Source organism: Drosophila mojavensis, unplaced genomic scaffold (assembly GCF_018153725.1).
Source record: "Drosophila mojavensis isolate 15081-1352.22 unplaced genomic scaffold, ASM1815372v1 contig_136, whole genome shotgun sequence".
Taxonomy (NCBI): domain Eukaryota; kingdom Metazoa; phylum Arthropoda; class Insecta; order Diptera; family Drosophilidae; genus Drosophila; species Drosophila mojavensis.
In genome coordinates this window covers 20,605,001-20,629,090 of record NW_025318667.1, presented here as the reverse complement: position 1 = coordinate 20,629,090, position 24,090 = coordinate 20,605,001, and the positions used below count along the sequence as shown (strand labels likewise).

General features: G+C 43.3%; 1 protein-coding gene across 1 annotated transcript in view; it reads right to left on the bottom strand.

The window, feature by feature from the left end:
* LOC6584364 (homeobox protein cut) overlaps window positions 1-24,090 on the bottom strand; it is a 90,091-nt gene that overhangs the window by 28,323 nt on the left and 37,678 nt on the right. Inside the window, exon 2 of the mRNA XM_044007269.1 lies at window positions 7,779-9,059. Within this exon, the coding sequence (XP_043863204.1) occupies window positions 7,779-9,059 (1,281 nt within the window). The remainder of the gene's footprint in view (window positions 1-7,778; window positions 9,060-24,090) is intronic.

Here is a 24,090-nt window from a genome sequence, read left to right as displayed (position 1 = left end):
AGTGAATTGCCAGCCGAGCAAAGGCAACGGCTGCGAAATACCCTGTACATTGTAAATTGTGCAACCAAACTATATTTATGCCCAACTTTTTTTTTTTTTTTTAAATACAATATAAAAAGTGAATTAATTTGGTTGGCGAATATTTGAGATTTTCTTCAAATTAAATGAGTTTCTTTTCTTTTTTAGTAATTTATTAGAGCTCTAGTTATGCAGTCGCTGCCAGACCGTTAGCCACACACATTTCTTCTACAGGATGCACAAATTGAAATTGACAATTTCACATGTCTAACGACATCTCAGCTCTGTGTGTGTGTGTGTGTGTGGGTGGGTGTATGTGTGTGTGCTGGCCAGGCCAGCTGACAAGGCGTTCAAATTGATGGTCACAAGTTTTGGGCCAGTGTTGTGTAATTATTCATATCACCCACAAGCCAGACGATGGTGGGCAGGTGCGGGGGGTAGGCAGGGCAAAAAAAAAAAAAAAAAAGAAACCAGAAAGGGGAGCACAAAAAAAAATTGGTTGACAAGTTGGCTGCAAAGTTGCCAACTTATTTGTTAGCCATAAATTAGGCGCTGCCGTTTGGCGATGTCAAATCTGTTGGCCGAGTTGCCACAAATTTAATGGCCTCCAATTAGACAAAACCCAATTGCAGCCTACGGCAATTTATGAAGTGCCAAATGGATATTTAAGCAGCCAAATGAGTTGCGGCGCTGCCAACTCAATGCGCTGCCATTTGGCCAAGTCATGCCAAAGCCAAGTTAAGAACACAACAAAAAAAAAAAAAAGGAAAAAATGAAGTGAAATGAAATGTTATGTTACTTATGCTTGTCAGCAAAGCATAATATGGAGAGGGAGAGAGAGAGCGAAAGAGAGAGAGAGAGAGATAGAGCGAGATAAACAGATATTTTTATTATTGGAATTCTAGTTTTTCGCTTAGAGCCAAGTGAAAGTCAATTGCAATTGCCGAAATCAACGAGCCGTGAATGTGAGCTCCATTATATGATCACACACACACACACACACACACATGTGTGTGTGTTTTGTCAGTTCGCATTGAGATCAGAGAATTGTATTAGCAAAGACAACAACCAATTGCTGATGACACAAATCAGCACACAAATTGCATGTAAATCACATGGCAAACAATCAAAACAAAAGCAAACCGAACCGAAGCAAACTAGCGCACGCCAACAACAGCAGCAGCAGCGGCAACAGCAACAGCAGCAGCAGCAGCAACAATAAGAATGACAGCAACAACAACAGCAGCAACTGGTACACGAAAATAAGGAAATAATCAATTTAAAAAAATCAAAATCGCCATTTAACATACAAACGAACAGCAGCTACTAAACTAAGCTATAGCTATATGCTGACTATATATGCCCCGACATATACTTAAAAAAAGAAACAGAAACAGAAACAGAAAAAAAAACAACAAACTGACAAACACTGTAAGCAATCAACAATCAGTCAATGTGTCCAGACAATAGACAAGCGCGTGTGCGAGCGAGATGGCTAGCGGGGCAGTGAGTGTGCCGCAGTGCTGCCAGCTCGCTCATGCCCACTTGTCAGCGTCGGCGGTGCGGGGGGAAGAGCGCCTGATCAAAATCCATATGCGATAAATAAATTGAATTTATCCGCAATTGGTCGAACGAAGCGAAGCGACGACAGCAGCAGCAGCAGCAACAACAACAAAATCCAATGGGCAACATGTGTGTGCCAGCGTGTGTGTGTGTGTGTGTGTGTGTGCACTTGCGCATGATAATGACTGTTTTTTACTTTAATCAGCAGCAAAACCAACAACAGCAACAGAGGCAACGATAACGACAGCAAACAGAAACAACTTAAATCATTGCAGCCAGCTCTAACTAAGCTCAATGTCTCTAGCAATATGTGTGTGTGTGTGTCTCTTTCTCTCTTTCTCTGTGTGTGAGTGTGTGTGTGTGTGTGTGTGTGTGCATGTGGGTGGGTGTACGATTTGTTGCTGATTGATTTGAATTGAATAATTGCAATTGTGTTTGTTGTTGCTTGCGCTACTGTCGTGATAGCCAAACTACAACAACAACAACTACAACAACAGCAGCGAAAAAAAATCATCAAATCTTGCGTTGAATTGAAATTTATAATAAATAAAGTTTGCCTGCTGCTTTGCTTTGACAGCAGCAGCCAGCTGCATTAACGCCAATAATAGGCTGCAGCAACAACAACGACAACAACAACAGCAACAGCAACAATGCAGCATGGCTGTCAATCAAACTAGAGACTAGGTAAATAGATGCCTATGTAGACGATCTAAATTTGGCTTAAAAAGCAATCGAATATATATATATATATATTAAGAAGATTTGCATTTTAGAGCTTTCAGCAGCTTTTGGCTAGCATGCTGCATATTGGCAGTGCTGTAAAACAGTGTTGCAAAACAATCAGCTGCAATGATATAAGACTAATTGAGGCTTACCCGTGTTAACTGATACATTTCCATGCTATATATGCACACACATATAAATATACATATAAATATACATATATCTATATATTTGATATATACTAAAAACCAAATGTATTGCTAGAAATTGTTCAACTTAAGCTTTAATTGAAAAAAATCATACTAAATTGGAATAATCGTCAATAAATTCAAAGAGCCCAACACACGAAAAACTCAAAATCATTCAAATGAATGTGTGTGTGTGTGAGGTGATTATGAATTATAAATTATGATGAATATTAATACAAATCAAATAGAACATAACAACAATACAATTCGAATCGAGTGCTGCCTTGACACTGCCTAATCAAATTTATTTCGGCTGTCTCCGCTGCTGCCAGTTGTACTTAATATTATTATTATTATTGATGATTGCCACGCCTATACGCCCTGTGTGCGTGTGCGCTGTGCGCTGTGCGAGCTGTGAGCACTGTGCTGTACACTGTACGCTCTGTATCTGGGCATAGATCAGTGACGTTACGGCCCCGACTCTCTTGGCTTCTTTTTAGATTAGCAAGCGTTTATCGATCGCTTGTTTGCACAGTTGCGCTCGATCTGGGACTAATTCAATTTATTTTTAGCCAACTTCGTTTTGGCCTCGCAACGGGTTTTCCGCATGATTTCAAATAACAATTTTGTATCGTACTCAATTGTTTTTTTTTCCACATTCCAAGAGACAAAGCGCTTGTTCACAAATATTTACATTCAAATAAAAACTTAATAATGAATCGTATGATATCAAACAGTTCATTTTATAATATATTGTATATATATAGAGTAATCAAGTCTTTATGGGTATTTCAGCACATTTTGCCCAAGTGCGTCAGAGTTTATACAAATTTAAGGGAAAAAGAATGCGAAACTTTATAATAGACAATCTGCGGGTCATCCAATCGAGAGAGAGAGAGGGAGAGAGATAAACTTAATTTCTAATTAGTTGAAAAGCCATCCGTCAAGTCGAGTATTATAATTTTGATAGCTCATCATCGAGGCTCACCCCCAACAATCGGTGTTGGCTTCACAGTTTCCCAGCTTCCCAGTAGCGTCACGCGATGATAAGCACAAATCGAATTTGTGCATGAAAATTATTATTATTATGATTATCTATAAGCACACATACACATACATATGTATATGTACATATGCTCAATGCGCATTATGCTGGTCAATCGAGTTAGTTCTAGTTCAAGTCCGAGTCCAATGCGGGACGATTTTGACTGATTGATAGCATCAGATGATTTCTGGTAAATTTTTGAATTGAGTGTTTTTATCTATAAACATACAGAAATACCTAAACGTAGTTACCCTTGTTCGGTGCCTTAATCAATTGAAATTTCTTGCCTACATATCTCTCGACTGTGGTCGCTCGACTGCCCGAACTACACAATTTATTCATTCCCATACAGTTTTACTGATAACGCAACTATATGAATTTTGTCTTTGTTGTTTTTTTGCTTGAAGCTCGACAAGTGTTGGGATAAATATTTACAACAACAACAACAACAACAACTAACCAACAAACCGCACAAGTCATAAAAAAAAAATTGATTTCGGTTTCGTTCGGCGACAAAACAAATACAACAACAACAATAACAATAAATTTGTATTTAGTTGAGAACAGATTTGTGCTGTTGTTGTTTCTTATTTAATATAAAAACAGATTAAACAAATGTGTTGCAGGCGAGAAATATTTTTTTTGTAATACATACATATACATATGTATAAATATATATATATGTATGTATTTTTTAAACACACAATTATAAAAAGCGAATGCGACAAACAAACCACAAATGCAGACAAATATACATACATACACATATACATACACACACATTATAAAGACCTTTAATAAAATGCCTAATTTATTTAGCTTTAAATTTCAATGTGCCAATGAAAATTTAACAAAAATTTAAACAATTTATACATACATATATTTCTATATGTATATATATAAATTTCAACTGAATATTAAATTTTTGATTAAATACAAATTTCTTTGTCTTTGCTAAACAACATTTAGTATGTTCCATACAAATTATTTTTCAAATATTTTTTTTTCTTCTCTGTGATAAAGAGGGGGAAAAAAGGCAAAAGAAATGAAAAGAAAAAAAAAACAACAATAATCTAAAAAGCGAACGTGTCATTTCTTTTTGACTCAATTATGTGGCATATGTATATATACATATATCTATGGCACATTAAGATATGCTACCATACACATACATATATGTACATATATATAGTTTGCTAAATCGAAACGGAAGTGTTTTGTGTTTTATTGTTTGTGGTTTTTGGTTTTTGGCACTTTGTTGAGCTGCTAATATGCTGGCAATTTTTATCGCACAAGCATATATTATCATATACATATGTATATATGTACATACATATATATGATTTTTTTTCGATTTCATTTTTTGTTTTCATAAAATATTTTCGATGTTGTTTGCGGCATGTTTAACCCATGGTTGGCCCGCTGCTATTTTTACGCGCTCTTCACTGCACTTTGTCTATAAAAATGCACTTCTGCGAAAAAATAAACACGCGCCGCGCCAACACAAACAAACAAACAAACAAATAACCATGTGAAAGCGAGACAGACAGCCTGTGTGAGTGAGAGATGGAGTGAGGGGTAGCCGAGGGGCTCTAGCTGCAGTGGCAGATAGACCATAGACCAGATCAGAGCCAACAAGACACAGTCTAACAACAAACAACTGTTGCAATTCCATTTAACATAATTTTTGCACAACTGTCGATCATATATGCCCAGTGGCATGCCGCAGCCATGGGGTATAATGAGCTCGATGGGCGCTTGGCAACGGCACGATATATCGATCTACATATAAGTAAGCAGCTGGCTTCCTCTTCGAGCGCAGAGCTTGGAGTTTTGGCTAATCGTTTCTTACAGGGCATTTCACAGTCTGGCGCTTCCGGCTTTTGGTTTATTTTATTTATTTATTTGTTGTTGTTGTTTTTTTTTTTTTTTTTGTGACTGCCTGTGGCGTGGCGGCGGCGTCTAAAAAATATTGTCGCATATTTATGAACATGTGTAACAGATAAATCTGAATCTTTGGGCGCACACGTAAGTGATTTAGTTGTCAGGCGAGTGCATTTATTACAGCTGTGCCTGGGCGCTGTCTCTGGAGCCATGCCCATATGGTGGTCGCCCTGTGTGTGTGTGTGTGTGTGTGTGTGCCAGCCGCCAGGGGGCGCTAGTAATCAAACTAATGAGCTGCACAAAAACTCGGCGAAAATAGCATTTAATGGATTTCAAATAAAACGAAAAGAAAACCTAAGCAAAAGCCTAGCAATAAGTGGCAGGTAAACAAATGAGACAGGTGGAGAGCAAGAGAGAGCGAGAGAGCGAGCGAGAGAGCGAGCGAGAGTGAGATGGGTTGAGAGAGTGTGAGGCTAAGAGATTGTGTCTGCTCTGTGCCAAGTGAAGTGATAACACATTAAAGAAATGCATTTGAGGGGCGTTTGCGGTTTTCTTGTTGTTGTTGTTGTTGTTTGTTCTATGGCGCACTGCAGCGACACCTAGGGGTTGCTAATGGCAGTTAGCGCAAGCTGCAAAAGATGTCCTCGATGGCTGCCAAGATGCTGTGTGCTGCACTTAATGGCAAATGATAATGATTGATGCTTAAATGCAACCAGCCCTTAAAGCACCTTGCAACACTTGCAGCGCGCTTTACACTCTTTGGATATTCGCAATTGGGATTGGGCTTGAGCTTGGGGGGATTGGGGATTGGGGTTTAGGGTTTGGGGCATAGATGCTGGCAATAAGCAATCATTCAATGTGGCCACAATGGAGGCTCGGGCGTAAAGCCCAACACGTCTTGCATTAAAGAAATTGAAACGATGGAGGGATGAGAAATGGGCGTAGATGAAGCGGAAGGAAAAGGAGAGATGGGAAGGGAGGGAGAGATAGGGTGAGAAAGGAGAGAGGAAAGGAAAGGGGGAAAGGAGAAAGGAAAGAGAGAGAGAGATAGGGAGAGAGAGAGAGAGAATGAAAGAGAGAGGTATATCAGAATAGATGGGTAATCTACAGATCTACCGATCCAAAAAATTCGTTATTTCTCTCTTTCTTCTTTTGCAGCATATCCTTAAACGTTGAGCAAATGCAGTCGCCTATATCAAGATCAGGGATGATATCAATATCAGGCCTTGTCATAAGTAAACACAGGCAACAAGAAAGTCATAAAAATATATGTACATATAACAAAAGCTGTAGAGGACCGGCTCTCAAGCCGAAACCCGATGCCATGAAAAGACACTTCAATGGGCGAGCTGCCTTTAAGGACAGCGGTAGATGGCAAGTGTAAACAAACAATGGAAGAGCAGGGCAGCAAATTGTAGGCGTTAAAATTGTCATGTCAATATTTTAATGATATCACTTTACAGCCACTACCCAACCGCTTAGGCAGTCTATATAGTCCGTCGTCTGCAGTTCAACTCCATCCAATCAAAGTGTCTTGCGCAAAGTTTCATTTTAACTTTTTCTATGCAAACGAAAAAAATCAACAATTTTTTTTAGAGTTTTTGTTTTGGGAAATTTCCTCGTGGCTTTCGAGTCAAATCCCTTGCATATTTTTGTTCTCTCTCTCTCCCACTCACTCTACCCGTCTCTCGTTCTCTCTCGCTCTCTGCTCTTTCTTGTGCGTCGTGTAAAGAAGAAGTCAAAAGTCCTTTTATTTATTTTTTCGACTTTTTTCTGCTGCTGCTGCTGTTGTTGTTGTTGTTGTTGTTGCGCTGGGACGCTCATTTGTTTGCCTTGTATTTCCTTCTGTTTTCACTCGCTTGTTTTGTTTTTTGTTTTTTTGCACTTGTGTTTGGCTAGAAAATTACAAGAAAAGTGCGCTAAACTGGCTGGCTGGCTGGCAGTGTTGTGTGGGTGGGTGGGCGTGGCACTGTGGGTGTTTTGTTTACTTATGCAAGTGTTTTCTCAATTGTGCGTGCGGACAGCCCAGGGAGCTGGCACTGGCGTAAAAGCGAAAAGGGGCAAGGGGCCAAAGGGTCGACAGGGGGGCGGGGGGCGAGTCGGGGAGCTCGGTCAGTCGTGCGTCGTCGTCTGCGGTTGGAAATTCTCCTTTTTTTTTCTTCATTTTTGAGCTGGCTTTAGGGTTGCCTCCAGTTAGTTATTTTTTTTTTTTTGGTGGGCGGCTGGCAACATTTGTCTAATCTTAACGGTTTTACATTTCATTGCGCCGGGCAATTGGCGCGGCTCGTGGAGTGGCCGCAGACAGTTTATTAAATTAGCTAAAGGAATGTCTTGGAGAGTGTATTTCAGGCACTTACCTCTTTGTCTTTGGCAGCTAATAGTACAGCGGGCTGATTGTTGTTGTTGTTGTTATTGTTGTTGTTGCTGGCGTTGCGCTTTTTGCGCTTCTCATTGCTGTTGCTGTTGCTGTTGTTGTTGTTGTTGGTGTTAGTATTATTGTTGGTGCAATCGTCATCCTCGGCGCTATGTGCCACATGTTGCTCATTTACATTATTATCACGCAGTGCAACATGTTGCGTTTCACTGTTGTTCTTGTTCTTTCGACTACAGCTATCGGCATTGTTGTTGTTGTTGTTGTTGTTATTGTTGTTGTTGTTCACACTTAAACTAGCTTCCAGCTCATCCTGTTGCTCATCGACCGGCACATCGGCATCGGCATCGACATCTCGCTCATCGCCCTCATCATCATCATCGGCATCGTGTTGATCATTGTTGGCCGCAGTTGCAATCGCATCGGCAACATTTTCAGTTCTTGCCAATGTCGGCTCGATGGCAGCAATGCTGCCCGTATCAGCAACATGCTCCGGCTCCAGCTCCATATCATCGTCGTCTAGATCGCCATCGGCATGCGCCACATTCGATTGCATCGATGCGTCCTCCTCGTCATCGTCCTCATCGTCATCGTTGCAATTGCTGCTGGCTATCGGCTCAGCAATATCTCGTGCTGATTGCTGTTGTGTGGCTGCTGCCGCAGCTGCAGTTGCTGTTGCTGTTGCCGTCGTTGTTGTTGTTGTGCTTATTGCAGTTGCCGCGATGGGCGAATGCATTGGCGATTGCTGTTGCTGCTGTTGCTGGGCTGCCGCTGCTGCTGCCCGGGCCGCCGCTGCAGCAGCCGCTGCCGCCTCCATCATCATTTGCTGGGCGTGATTGAAGAAGAGCTTGGGATTCAAGCAAGCGCCGCCGACGCCGACGCCGTTTTGCAGGCTGCTCTGCAACTGTTGCTGCTGCTCGGCGCTGAGCAACGGCGGCGATGGCGACGGTGTATTTGTGTTGGCCAGCAGATTGCCGCCGTTCTGTTGCAGCGTTATGGCCGCTGCAACAATCGAGCTATTCAACAGCTTGTCGCTCTCGCCCTCGCTTCCTCCAGTGGCTTCCTCTTCGCCGCTGGCCAATGATGTTGCTGCCGCTGCCGCTGCCGCTGCTGCTGTTGCTGCCGCTGTGGCTGTTGCTCCTGTTGTTGCTAGTGCTGATTCGGATGTGTTGTTGTTCTCGCTGTTACTGTCGCTGTTGCTGCCGGGCGTGCCTGTGGATAGTTGCTCCTTGAGTGTGTTCACTTCCTTCTCGGCTAATGTAGCGCGCTGTAAATAACAGAAAGAGAGAGAGAGAAAGGGAGAGAGAGATATAGAGATAGTGTGAGTAAAGAGTGTCAGCTTAGTCTGGCCATATGTTTGTCGTAGCCAAAAGGCAACTATCGACCCTCATTAATTTTACTTTTAAAGTCATTACGGGTTAAATTTAGCCAAATTAATACGTTGCCAAACTTTTGCCCAGCCGACAAAAAAGGCTTAAAAAGCCAACAACGAATCGCTGTGGGCCCTCTGCAATGCCCATTCGCATTAGCAACAGCAGCAGCAGCAACAAACAGCCGACAAATTTATAGTTTATCGTTGGTATCGATAAGCCAACTTGGAATTTTAGTGCTATTAGCGTTGACCTTCGCCAGAAGGGGGAAGCCAGACGACGACGACGACGACGACGACGACTTGCTTGAAATCAAATGCCAAATGAGAAATTAAAACAACAACAGCAGCAACAACAGCAACAGCGACAAAAAAAAAAGAGAGAAAGGTTACAAAAATATGCGGTGCAAACTTTTTTGGCAAATTAGTCTGGGCCCAGGACCCAGAGCCAACCCCATAGAACCAGAAGCAGAGCCAGAGCCACAGCCACAGCCAGAGCCAGAGCCAGCCCCAAAAAACTCACTGGCAAATCTGAGTCGTGGGCCATAGCTTAGTCAGGTCCGGTGCAGTGTCCTCTCCTTGGCTGTAGCCAAATCGCTTCGACTACGACTTTTCCTCCGCCTTCAGATGGCAATGACTTTTGGGGGCTCTTTGGCTTCGATTTTCTGTTGATTTGTACTTGTTTTGGTTTTTGAGTTTTGTGCAATTTTATTTGTATAAATACCGGAAGCCGATGAGCGGCTGCCGGCGGGGGCTGCCAGCCGCCAGGGCGTTGCAGGCAATAAAGAACTTTGGAAATTAGTCGATGGGCATATCGTTGCTCTATTGCCAAAAAGAAAAGAAAAAAAAAGAAAGAAGCGTAAAGGACGCTTCACCGTAAGCCTTTGCAGTTCTTATAGCACTTTTTGCCTCAAATCGATGAGAACGTCGACCCCCGCACCCGTTCCATCGCCCTGCTCCCTGCGCCCTGCTCCCTGCCACTGGAAAACTTAAGCAGGAAGTCGTTATAAGGGTCGGGTTAAGACTGAATTGCAATGCAGTTGCTGTGGACTGGCGAAATGTAAACGATTAGGAAAAGTCCTTTTGAACTACTAGAGCAACTTTTGTGTGTGTGTGTGTGAGTGTGTGTGTGTGGCTGAGTTAGGACAATAGTTGAGCCACGCTCAATGGAAGAAGATAATGTTGCGGTTTTAGGCACTCGACGAGCTGTCAGACTGCTCGATCGGGGTTCGATTGAAGAGGGAAGATGACATAGGGAAAGCGTCTTAAGAGCAACTATTTGTGGGCAAAGTTTTTGTAATTAGAACTGAGCCAAAATTCCAGAGCAATCTAATGAGGCTAGAGCAGAGATCTTACGATAAGCTAGATCTATTTAAACAGATAAAAAAACATAAAAGTCGAGGTCAGGGGTCGAGTCTTAACTTTAAGTTCATGTCTCCTTGGCTGATGCATTGAGCTGTATTAAATTATTTACAACTTTGGCTAATTCGAACTAGGTGAAATCTGGGTTGCTTGTTGTCTGTCACACAGGGCCTTGAAAAGCCTTGAAGAGTTAGAAACTTGGCAGATTGTGTATTGGTTTAAAATGCAGCTAAATGACTAGAGACTGCCTCGTCGAGCCGCAGGAATTTGCTGTCTTTATTTATTTATTGTTGCTGCTGTTGTTGTTGTTGTTGTTGTTGTTGCTGTTGCTGTTGTTGCCGCTGTGTTTATCTTTTTTCTTGTAGATGAATGGCCCTCGAGGCATATTTGTCAACATCATCAGCAAACGAAGCGAACCCGAACTCAAACCAAAAACCGAACCCGCAGCCAAATGTAACGTTAGCAGGAGCCGCAGGGCCAACCAACGAAAAAAGGGTGGGGGCGGGGGGGGCGTGGCGGTGTGGATGTGGCGCAGTCTCGGTCTCGAGCTCGACTCGTCGCATAGATATATATTTATGATATTTAAAAGCTCTTAAGTACAAACAACAGACAAGCGACTGGGACTGGGACTGGGACTGAGACTGGTGAATGTGAGCAGTGGGCAGGGACTGGGGCTGGGGGCTGGGGGCAGGGGACAGCGGCCAGGAGGAAGCTGCAGTTCTGTCCTTGCCGAGGACTTAAAATGCCAGACAGCCTTCAAAAGCGCGCTGGAGCTCGGATGGGGCACAGATTTTCATGCTGACTGTTTCGTGGCGAATGTCTGTGTGGCTCATGTTTCGTTTGCTGATGTTGTTGTTGCTGTTGCTGTTGCTGTTGCCGCCGCTGAGCTGCTTAAGCTTGAAAATTGTTTTCATAATGCCAGGCGGTCGATGCTTGCCACAGAAAAACAAAGCAGAAACAAAAAAAAAATTGTGCTTCTTTTCTTTTGCAACGTTTCTTTGTTTTATTTTGTTTTTTTTTCTGACTTTTTGTGGCGAAAATCAATCAGTGGCTGCCCAACTGTGCGCTGCCAAAACTGTGCTCAGGTTGTTGTTGTCTTGGCGCGCTTTGAAATGCAATCCCCGTGAGAAATGCGGCACTTGTTGTGCCGGCCAGCAAAAACTAGCTGGCCAAATTCTCAGAGCAAATCAATTAATGTGGAGCAGGAGACGGCAAATGGAATTCGAATTGGAGCTGGCGATGGCGATGGCGCAGGAGCTGCTGCTGGAGTTGGAGTTGGAGTTGATGGGGCTACTGTGTGCTCAGCCTTTTGTGGCCCAGTTCGAAAGGCTTAGCAAGCAGTTGCCAACCAAATGAGTTAATTAACTAAAATGCGGGTAGCTTTATATATATATATATATATATATATATATATATATATCTTTTTTTGGGGGTTTTTCTTACACACACACACACACACACATGCACACCCAAATATACACACAGAGAAGTTGTAAAGTTCTATGGGCAGGCACACTTCAAATGCTATCCACCTCTGCCACCCTCCCACTCTGCTTCTCTGCCTCCCTCCCTCTCACTCTTTCCCTGTCCACTCTGTGTGTGTGTGGTCAGCTTATGCCAAAAAAGGCTTTAGTATTGAGCACCCTTTTAGCGTTTTTTTTAAATTTTTTTTTTTTTTTTTTTTTGGTACGTTTTTTTTGATGGGTTGCACGGCGAGTTTCATTTAATATTTTTGCATGTGCCGGCGCAGCCACTTCAAAGGAGCCACCCGAAAATAGCTCGTCGAGAAAAAAGAGAGAGCGAGGGGGCAGCCAAAAAGGGAAAATAAAAAAAAAATTGATGAAAACGCACTGCGCGCCAAAAATGTTAAGTGAAATGTTAACAGCGGGGCCAATGTGCGAGGCTGTTAACATTTCTATTAGCCAAAAACGCGCCAACGACCAGGCTAAGCAAGGGTCACAATTACCCATCAATTGAGTCGGCAGCGAAGTTCAAAAGTTATTAAAGCTAAGTGAGCTGAATTTGCATTAAAAAAAAATAAATAAAAATTAAAATAAAAAAAAGCTCTAAGCTGCATAGCCAATGCTCAAGCATAATATAATATAATATAAATATAATATTATAAAATATAATAAATATAATAACAATATATAATATTATAAAAATAATATGCATTCTCTTTTAGTTGCTTCATTAGCTTAATCATTTCAGAAAGCTGCTGAAAGCTCAAGGCTTAAAAGCTCTGTGTATTGAACTCTTTTTTGTTAGCCTGCATTAATTGCATGCTTAATTCTGCATCATAAGCTGGCGGGTTCAGGGCTCAAAGGTTTCTCTCAAGGATCAGCCGTGGGGCAATTGAGCTCTTGTTGCTTATTTTCTTATGCATTTATTTATTCTTTTTATTTTATTTTTTTTTCCCCTTTTGCTGCATGCTCTCTTCAGCAATTGTTGCAACTATCGCTGGCACACACACACACACACACACACGCACAGAGAAGCACTTCAGTGCTTTACAATGCGCAACCAAGTCAAATACCACTCGCCAGCTAACCCGAGCAGCGCGAGCTTGCAACAACGCTCTCAATTGCTCTGTATGTGTGTGTGTGTGTGTGTGAGTCGTGCGCGCGGCACATGTCAAAAAGCGCGCACTTTTCCAAACAGAAACAGATTCCAGCCCTGGGGCGTAAGTATGCGTGTGTGTGTGTGTGTGTGTATTATAATGCATAAATACTCGTACTCCTTTGGCAGTCGTGAAGAATTTTTGCATGCGGCATTGTCTCAAGCTGTTTTCTGAAGTGAGTCGAACGGTCGACGTATATTTTTTTTTTATTTTGTCGCATGGCAGCTGTCAGCGAAAGAGCAGGAGACACAGAGAGAGGGAGAGAGGGAGAGAGAGAGAGAGAGAGAGAGAGCGGGTCAGCAGATGAGCGAGAGGGAGAGAGGGCGAGGGCAGGCAGCACTTTTTGTAATTAGTACGAAAGCAACGTTATGAATTGTGCTTGAAGCTCAGCTCGAGTGCAAGTTGTTGTTGCTGCTGTTGTTGTAGGCAACCCCTCAGCAGCAGCAGCAGCAGCAACAGCAGCAATATCTGAGCCGGGTCTGGGAAACGTCGCTGCATTGTTTGGCAGCACAATAAATCAAAGCAAATCAATGCGACGTCCGCTGCTGCATGAGTGGGAGGCCGAGCGAGCGACAAAGAGAGGGAGAGAGGAAGAGTAAGAGTTCTTTGGTTGGGTACTTTGATTTAGGGGCGGCTGTCAGTTGTTGTCTTGACATTTTCAGTGGCGCGGGTAGGTAAAATGCAAAAAACCTCAGAGGCAGCCGCTGCTGCTGCTGCTGCCGCTGCCACTTAAACGCCTACATGACATGACAAGCAGCATAGGAGGGGAAGGGGCAGAGGCTGCTGCTGCTGCTTAGCTACATACGGAAAGAGATGGCAAAGCGTTTTCACAATTACACACACATTAAACAGCAGGCAGCGGGCACAGAAATGCTTCTAAAAAGTTAAAAAGTTGTGCGCGCAGGTGGATGAGGGGCAGGCGGCGAAGGGGTTAAATGTGGCAGTGTATGTGGGTGTGCGTGTGTGTGCGTGTGTCTATATCAATTGAAAGCAGCAGCCGAGCAAAAACTCACATAAAAAAAAGTGTAGCATGACATTAGGCGCAGACAAAGACGCTGCGCGTATGTCTTGACAGCTGCTGTAAATGCTGAAGAGAGAGAGGGAGACAAGAGATGATATGCTTGCTGCATATATGTATATATACATGCTATATATAGGCGTGTGTGTGTGTGTGTGTGTGCTTGTTGTATATAAGCCTGTCAATGTGCCAAGTGGTTTGCGGCCTGTGGCCGCGCGCATTTGAATGCACAGAATAAGCCAACAAAAAAGGCAGAGAAGCAAAAGAGCGAGATCGAGCGAGGAAATCAGCGAAAGGGAGAGAGAGAGAGAGCGAGAGAGAGCGAGAGAGAGAGGAGCAGTATATATAGCAGCATAAAGCACAAGTAATCAAGAAATAAGTTAGGGAAATAAATATTCATGCTAGCATTAAAGAAACATAGAATTCCTCTATCAAATGAAACGATGATCTCTATCTATATATGATATATATATGATGTATTCGATTTGCTCTTTCTGTTTTGCCACTCAGTGTTCAGATGTATCTCAGTTCTGCTCTAAGCCAGGCCTCGCCTGCACTATCTATCGCATATCGATAAAAACTATCGATAAGCTTAATTAACTAATACAGCTTTAAGTCAGCATTTGGCTTTGGCTACTCATCCTTTGGCTGCTGTTTGGCCTTTGATATGCTCTTCTATCCATTAACTTTATATTGTAAGCTGCAGCTGCTTTTGTTTACTAGCTACACTCCTTTTACAGTTATTTGAGTAAATCCACACGCACATACAAACATACCCATGCACACACACACACACACACACAATCGCAGATCTTTCCATGCTTGCAGCGTTTTTATTTTTGGGACATGCCTTTGCATTTGCTTTACAATTTCAAACATCATTAGCAACGCACACACGAACAAGAAGAACAAACACGATGCTTTCACACACACACAAGCACACACACACACACACACAGACGCACATATCCCTTTTTGCTAATTATTTATTTAAATATTAAACAAAAAATACCCAAACAAACACACACACACACAAGAGAAACACACACACAGAACGCAAGCTACAAAGCAGGCGAGGGGTAGAGTGCGAGGGGGACAGGGAGAGATGGAGGAAGCGAGATAGCGCGCCTTGAAAACTGCAACGAAAAAATACCAAAAAAAAAAAGGAAACATATAAATAAACAGACACACACACACACTCACATGGAAAACGAAGTGAAAAGAGTAGTATACAATCAACAAACACACACACACACATACACTGGGAGAAGACGAAAATGATGTATTGATGTTTCTGTGAGAGCTTGAGGTAGGCAAAGGGGCAAGGAGTTGGGCAGAGCGAGATATGTGCTGTCTGTGCAGCAAAGACGCACGCAGCGAATGCGAGAGAAAAAACAAAAAACAAAAACAAAAACAAGAAAAAGTAAGAGCAAAAAAAAAAAAAAAGGATACACATACTCACACACCCACACACACATCATAAAAACGAGCAACAAACAACGACGATGTCGAAGAAAAAGTACAGAACGAGAGCGCAAAGGATGAACAGCAGCAGCAGCAGTAGAGGAAGAAGAAGAAGAAGAAGATGTAGCAGCAGCCGAAGCGTGTGTGTGCGAGCGAGAAGCGCATACTCGCACATAACTGTACACGAGACACTGCCTAACTGTCAGTCTGTCCGTCCGTATGTTCGTCCGTCCGTCTCTCCGTTCAGTTATGTTCCGTCAGCCCAGCTAACTAATATTTTCTAATTTAAAATTCTGTTTCTTTTTTATTACACACACACACACACAGATACATACATGTACACACCCCCACACATATGCACACATGTGTGTGTGTGTATGTAAATTTATAAAATTTCTATTTACTTATCAAAAATCAGGCAGCCATTGAAAAAACAAAGAGTTGTATTTATTATTACCCCGCTCTCTATCTCTATCTCTATCTCCCTCGCCCTCGCCCTCGCCCGCTCATTCACTGGCAATTGGCACAGCAGGCAATGAAAAACATGACGTTCAAATTGAAGAAGAAGAAGCAAAAGATGATGAAGGAGCAGCAGCAACGGCAGCAGCAGCAAAGCTGTGGGGGGGAGTCTCGCTGCTGTGCACGCCCAAATGTATGCTATACAAAATATAAATTAGCTTTGATATGCGAAGCCGCTGGGCGTTTGGGCGGGGGCTCTGCAGCGACGCCAGAGTGGGCTGGACTGTAAAAAAGGATTATATACACGCGTGTGCCATGTGTGAGTGAGTGTGTGTGTGTGTGTGTGAAAAGATGCTGGAAAAAAGGATTAATGCGCGCGCCAAGCAAGAAGACAGCAGCTGGGCAGAGAGAGAAAGAGAGAGAGAGCGAGCGGAAGCCAGCTATATGCTTCGATTTTTAATGCGTCATATGACAAGGCAGCTATGTGTGTGTGTGTATGGGTGTGTGGGTAATTGTCTGTCCCGGCAAACAAAATCCTAAAACGAGGCATTTGGAGTAGCGGCAGGCGGTGTTTGGCTTTTTGGGGGCTGTAAAGTGTCAAAGAAAAATGTGCGGCACTTTCTTTTCAAAGGCTGCAAAGTGTGTATGAGTGTGTGTGTGTGTGTGTGTGTGTGTGTGTGTGTGTGTGAGTGTGTGCGTGCATCAAATTAGACGATTTCTAATTGCTGTCTGTTAAGAGCGAAGCGGCATGGATTAAAACTGACACATTTAGCTATGAGCAGGGGCTGGAGCAGGATATGGAATATGATAGATATGCCAGATCAAAGCATAGATAGAGATAGGAATAGAAAGCAGGAGAGAGAGAGAGAGAGAGAGAGAGAGAGAGCTGTAGACCAATAGATAATGAAAGAGGGAGCTCACTTGACAGGGAGACAGCTTGAAAAATATGAAAAACAGCTTCAGCAGATGAAATAGCTAAGCAAGCGAGATCAGATATTAGAGTGAGCGAGAGAGAGAGAGAGAGAGAGAGACTGTGAGTTGCGATCACTGCAGCTACTGCTCGCTTGGCCTCGCCTTTTACCGTTAGGCAAGTGTCCGACTGTTTGTCAGTCAAGTCCTAATGCTGATTCCTTACTACGGCTTATGCTCATTAACAATCAAAGCCCAAACGAATATCTTTGTGTGTGCGTGTGTGTGTGTGTGTGTGTGTGTGGACAACCCTTTGGCAAATACCGCACGGCCAGCGTCAAGCCTTCAGCTTGGCCAGCACAACCCCCTGGCAAGCACGTAAAGTAATAATAATTTTTTGGCTTATCCTTATTATTACATAACGTATGCATACCTTTTTTTGTGTGTGTCGCTGTTGTTGTTGTTGTTGTAGCTGGACACACACGCTGACCAATCGTACATCAAAAATTAACCCACACACACACACACATAGAGCGAGATGTATGACCCTTTTTTTTAAACAATGTGTATGTGTGTATGTGCGAGCCATTGTTGTGACCCCCTCCCCCTTCCCCTTTGGCATTGGCGTGCGCTCTTTTGGTCACTTTATGCGTAGGCCTTTTTTTGGGCAACATTTTTGGAAAATACAACAACAACAAAGTAAATAATTAAGCATTACACTGACCAAATAGCACACACACACACACACACACATGAGGGTTGGGGGCGCTGTTGGCTTGAACTGGCCCACACACACACACACGCATACGCACACATGGGCCAGACAAATACAAATAAATATATAACTCATATATGTGGGCCGTACAAATAATGATTAGAAGTCCCTTCTCACACCACAAAGCAAGCCCCAACCCTTGCGTGTGTGTGTGTGTGTATATTTGGCTTTTGCTTTGTTTTTTATGCTTCACGTGTGTGTGTGTGTGTGTGTAATTTTTGACATTTTTATGCGGGCCTTAAACTAAAGGCAGACCGCCCCAAAAAATAAAAAGCTTCTCAAAGTTAATGTGCCTAAAAGGGTGACAGGGCAGGAGACTGTGTGTGGGTGAGTCCATGTATGCGTGTGTGTGTGTGTGTGTGTAACATAAATTTGACACTGTAAAATCTAACAGAAATTAATGATTTTTATTTGCTCGCCCAGGTACAGTTGTGCACAAAAATAGCAAAAATTATGTAAAAAACAAAAAAAAAACGAGTGTTAATAATCAGCCAGAATTTCTGGCCTAAGCCCGGCCAAAACCAGCTTAACAAAGGGCGCAGATATATTTCATAGCCTGGCCTAAGGCGTTCTCCGTTTGTGTCCCCTTTAGCTTCTTCTTCTATCTCTATGCGTGCGTGTGCGTGTGTGTGTGTGTGTTTGTGTTTTGTAATGAGGCCTAATTAAATAAGCATGAAGAAATGCCAACATATTCGGCGCTCGCCGCTTGGAGCTGGCGAACTAAATGCTTAGGCAGTCGCCCAAAAATCAATGAGAGCAGGAGGCGGGACTTCAGCCGGGTCTGTTTGGCTGCTTCGAGAGAGCCGTGCTGGGCTGTTGTGCTATCTATCAAATCTTTAATTAAGCCGAAAATTAAGCAATTTATTTTGTTGCCTGGAGAAGAGCCGAAGACGAAGAAGTGGCGAGGTGGCGAGGTGGGGATGGAGAAAGCCTTTTGGCGTTGCCATCCTTTAGCATTTTACAATTTCAATCAAAATTTCCAATCAATGTCAATTCATTATGCTCCAAGGCAGCAAGACAGCAAGACAGCCAGCCAGCCAGGCAAGGATAGCCGCAAAAGGTGGGACACTACGCACACTCCTTTAACAAGGCACCAAGGCAACGCCGTCTGATCGAAGTGCTCGGGAAAAGCAACCCTGAGATGGAAACACGGCGCTGGCATTTTTAATGAAAGCCACGCACAAAGTTCCCTGTCAAGTTTTGCCTAATCAAAATCGACAAGATTTTATAGTTTGGCCGGAAGGACAGACGCGCGGGCAAAGACGAACGGACGGAGACAGTCAGACAGCCAAGTCGGTGGCTGAACGGGAGGGGGCGTGGCAGCAAGTGTGTGACAAACAAATATTTGAAAACGTAAATCAGAAATCTTTCACTTTCATTTGGCAATCCTTTTATGCCCTTTTACTGATAAGGACGTGGGAAGGGAAGGGAAGGGAAGTCGGTGAGGCGTGGCAGCAAGGGTAGCTTGTTGTGAGCCTGGGACAAAATCGAAAAACATTTCGTGTATTAAAACCGAAACGAATTAATTTAATTAATTACAATCATGTCTTATTAGAGACGTATGAAGACGACGTGGCTTCTGCTGCTGCTGCTGCTGCTGGGGGCTGTTGGGCGGGGCACATGCAGAACTGAAAGACAATTTGTTGTTGCTGGCGAAGAGTTGCTGTTGCTTTTGCTGTTGCTGTTGCTGTTGCTTTTGTTTCAAGTGTTGTTCAGGGCACTGGCACGGGCCTTGCGATATTGCTTTAGGGGTGAGCGCCCAGGGCCGACTGTGGGGTTGAGGGCGGCAGCCCCGATGCGTAATAGCGTATATTTTATGCTCACATCATTTATAAATGCCTGATTTGTTATTTACAAAACGAGACAAGTTGCGGCATTCTGGATTCTATGGCATTTCGCTTGGGGACTGAGCGAACTTTCCGTTGTCTAGCTACGATATGTGAGCAATTGTGTGCGTGTATATCTGTGTGTGTGTGTGTGTGTATGTGTGTTGCCACTTAATTTGAATTTGAGTAATTGCCAAGATGCCGGCGTGTCTTGTGGCTTACAATAATGGGCTAACAGCTGACATAGTTGCTCTAGAGCCAAGCGAACAGTTAAGTGTTAACAGTGAGTTAACATAGTTTATATTTGCCAAAGTGCGAATTAACTTAACTTGCTTATATGCTTAACATGAAGATGACAGAGCTTGCTTATAGCTAGTTACAGCTGAGAGTATATCTTTCACAGTCAGTTAACAGCGTGCTAACATTGTTTAAAAATACCACACCAAAGCGTTTTTCGAGCTATATCTAACAAAATTCATTTATATTCCTAGATAGTGTAATAAGCTACTAATTTACTGGAGATAACATTGCTTTAACATTTAGCTAACAACATGTTAAATATCTAATTTCACTTTTGGATATAGTAGAAACAGTTCCAAATTGCCTTGTTATTTAGTCAACATATGCATGCAACAGCATGTTAACAGCACGTTAACAGCACTTTAACATTTCCAACTAGCTGAAATCTGTCTGCAATTCGTTCAAGCTTCAACTCACAGCCAGATTGCTCGACCCACATGACGCATACGCAATATTTATTGCCAACAGAGTCGCAGAAAAGTGCAAGGCAAATACAGCCTCACATCAATGCAGTGCCATATAGATTACAGTGTGTGTGTGTGTGTATGTGTGTGTGCCTGTCTATATATCAGACATGCTGCATACTTCTTTTTACACTTTGTTGCCATTGTTGCTGTTGCTGTGGCTGTTGCTGTTGTTGTTGTTAATTAATTTCTGTAAAAATATTTATTATTATTAGTCGGCCAGCGACTGCAAAGCGGCAATGCACTCATCAGCACCCAGACAGACAAACTGCGCGACTGACTGAGCAAGAGAGAGAGAGAAAGAGAGAGAGAGAGAGAGGGAGGGAGATGGAGATAGTAATCATTGGACTAGCAGATCTATAATATCTCTTCTTCTCCCTCTCTCTCTCTCTTTCTCTCTCTATCTCTCTCTCCCTCTCTCATTTTCGCTATATTTCCATCACCTGCCGCGCTCCGCTCTCAACGACTTGACTGTCACTAAACGGCTCATCTAACTGCAATGCTTCATAGAAATTTCGTTTGTGTGCTCTTGTGCTGACTCGGGAACGTGTATTGGCAAGGGAGCGGGCATGGGGTCTGCTTAGCTAGCTCTAGCTGCCTGGCTGCCTGGCTGGCTGGCTGGCTGGCTGGCTGACTTATTTTTACAACAACAATGAACGTTCAGACGGACGCAAATCACAAAATGAAAATCGAAAAGTGCATGGTTCTATATATTGTGCGATATATCTGAATATATACATATATTTATATACATATATGTAAATATAAAATGTATGCACACAGATATCTATATGAATATGTATGTATGTGTATATATTTAAAATGCATATAGATTTGTATTTGGCTTATGGCAACAACAAATTTACACTCCAACAGACGTTGATGTCGTCGTTGTCGTTGTCGCTGTCGTTGTCAATGCTGTTGTTGTTGTTGTTGTTGTTGTTGTTGTTGCTGTTGTTGTTGTCGTTGAGCCAGTCAGTCAGTCAGCCGCGTCGGCCGCTGCCCCATGCCAGATCCCAGCACCCAGATCCCCTAGATCCCTCCCTATCCTCCGTCGCCGCATGCCCCGCCCCTCCCCCACACGCCTTGTCACCCCTTTGTGCGACTATAAAAATAGGCAAATAATTATTTAAGAATTTCTTGATTAATTGGCAGCCTTGTTGTTGTTGTTGTTGTTGCTGCCGCTGCTGCTGCCGCTGGTGTTGTTCTTGTAGTTGTTGTTGTTCTTTAGCGTTTCTGTTGGCAGCAACAGAGCAATTTTAGCCAACACTTGATTGCATTTTCAATTGTTTGCCGTTATGCATTTTTGCCAATAATTTACATAAATGGCATCCTCGCATAGTTTTTGGCATAAACAACATGGCAAGAGGCAGAGGAGCAGCATACGTGGTAGAAGCAACAACATTGCTGCAGTTTTTGTGGTTGCTTTTGTTGTTGTTGTTAGTGATGGCAGCAGCGGTTGAAGTTGCAAGCGAATCAAATTTAAAATTGAAAAATAGAATTGAAGAAAGCCAAAAGTTCTTTTGTGGCAGCGTGAACAAAGAGAGGGGGAGAGAGGCAGAGATATGGAGAGAACGAAAGATATGCAAGGATAGAGCGAGAGAGAGAGAGAGAGAGAGAGAGAGACAGAGGGACAGAGCGTTGAAAGCATAGAGACACAGAGCGAGAATGAGAGATACATATGAAAGCATTGAGAGACAGAGAAAGAAAGTTTCTCGGGCTACGAATTAAGCTTAAAATAAACAAAAGTCATGAAAGTGATTTTTGTGATTTTTTTTTATGTTTTAGTCTTTGAAGAGCTTCCTGAGCGAAAACTTTTTCAAGTTGAGTATGAAGTTAAAGCTTTTAATAAACTTGCATTCAAGTAAAGCTCACATGATTAATCATTTGATTGATACAATCCAGAGCTAACTTTCAGTTACCTTCAAAGCTCTATTGATCTGGCAACTCTTTCGAATCCTAACTCATTTGCTCTGGCATCCTGAATGATGGCTGATCGGCTCGAGCGTCGAGCGTCGAGCGTCGAGTTGACTAACCTGTCTCTCGCATAGAGCACTCAACACCTCTCACTCTGCAGCATATTGCTAACATTGGAGCAGTCCGCACTCTGCACAGTCTATGCACCAATTAGCATATTTTATATCAATTCCTGTCATACATTCCACACCTTGCCAACAACGTGCGTTGTCGCCGTCGTCGTCGTCGTCGTCGTAGCTGTTGCCGCCCAAACAATTCGCAAGGCAAGCGGCACAAAGGCTTCACTCTGCCTCGCTCACGCGCTCTCCCACTCGCACTCTCTCTCTCTCCCTCTCTCTCTCTCTCTCTCTGGCTGTCTATATATACATATGTGTCTCGTTTATTTTTATCAACTGTAGTTTGGGCTTTTGCGACACAGAGGGGCTGAGTGGCAGAGGGGTAGAGGGGGAGGGAGCGAGAGAATCTGCAATTGCCACAGTCACATTCACAGATTCATCTTGTCGTTCCGCATAAATAACTGTCGCAGTGCCTCCATTTGCCCCCTCAATGTCTGGCTGTTTGTCTATATATCTGCGTGCATGCATTATTTCATTAAAGTATTACAATATTAATTCGATTTTCACTAATTGACAAGAAGAAGAAGCAGCTGCAGCAGCAGCAGCAGCAGCAGCAGAAACAGAACAGCAGACCCAGACTCAGACCCTCTCAGTTCCAGTCTCCATGCGCTGCTTTGTCTGTCTGTCTGTCTGTGTGTGTGTGTGTGTGTGTGTGTGTGTGTGTGTGTTGTGTTGATCATCATCATTGTCATCATTTGTCGCTTGGCTCTTCATCTTTGTCTTTCCTATTCCTTGTCACAAATTCAGCTTCGTCGTGGGCTGCGCCCCAAAAGACTTTCAGCTCTGGCCCAAGTGAAGTTGTTGACCTGATTCCGGTCCGGTCCTGCATGGCCCACTGCAAGCCACCCAGCTCACCTCAGCTCAGCTCAGCCACGCCCCAAGCCACTCTCAGCCGCCTTTTTTTTGTGGCTTTCTTTTATATATGGATATTTTTATTTTGATTTTTCTCCTGGCTGACGCAACAGAAACAAAAAGCAAATAAAAGCAAAAAAAAATAAGCCCACACGCACACACACACACTCACACACGCAAAAAACGGTACTGGGCAACTGGCGCAAAACGCGCGCGCGAAAATAATAATAATAATAAAGGAATAAAAACAAATAAAAAGCAACAACAACAGCGAAATTTTCGCGCGCCGCCGCTGCTGCTCCATGGACAGAGGCGAACGCGTGCGGTGGGCGTGGCATGAGGTGGGTGTCTGCATGTGTCTGTTGCGGTTTTCATGTTGTGCGTAGCTGTCGTAGCTCCCCCCCTCGACAAACTGTTGCTGCCGGACCCAGTAGGACCCAAGCACATGCCAAATGCGCTGCTCACAGCAGCAGCAGCAGCAGCAGCAGCAGCACTTTGCATGAATGGACTCGCTTCAACTGAAGTCAATACTCTATCATATTATAAAGGCTCTTCTATACCATATATCATCCATTATGGCACTATATACCCTAGACTCTCTAGTTTGGACTGCTTCCAGCTTCAGTTGCTGCTCTGCCAACAGCTGTTCTTGGCTCAGTCTGTTAACGCTTGTTGCGTTCAACTGGGTTTGCTTTTGTTGCTGTCTCGGCATTTGCTTTGTTGTTGTTGTTGTTGTTGCTGGCATGTTTGGCATTCGCTTGTTGTTGCTGCTGGCTGACCCCAAAGT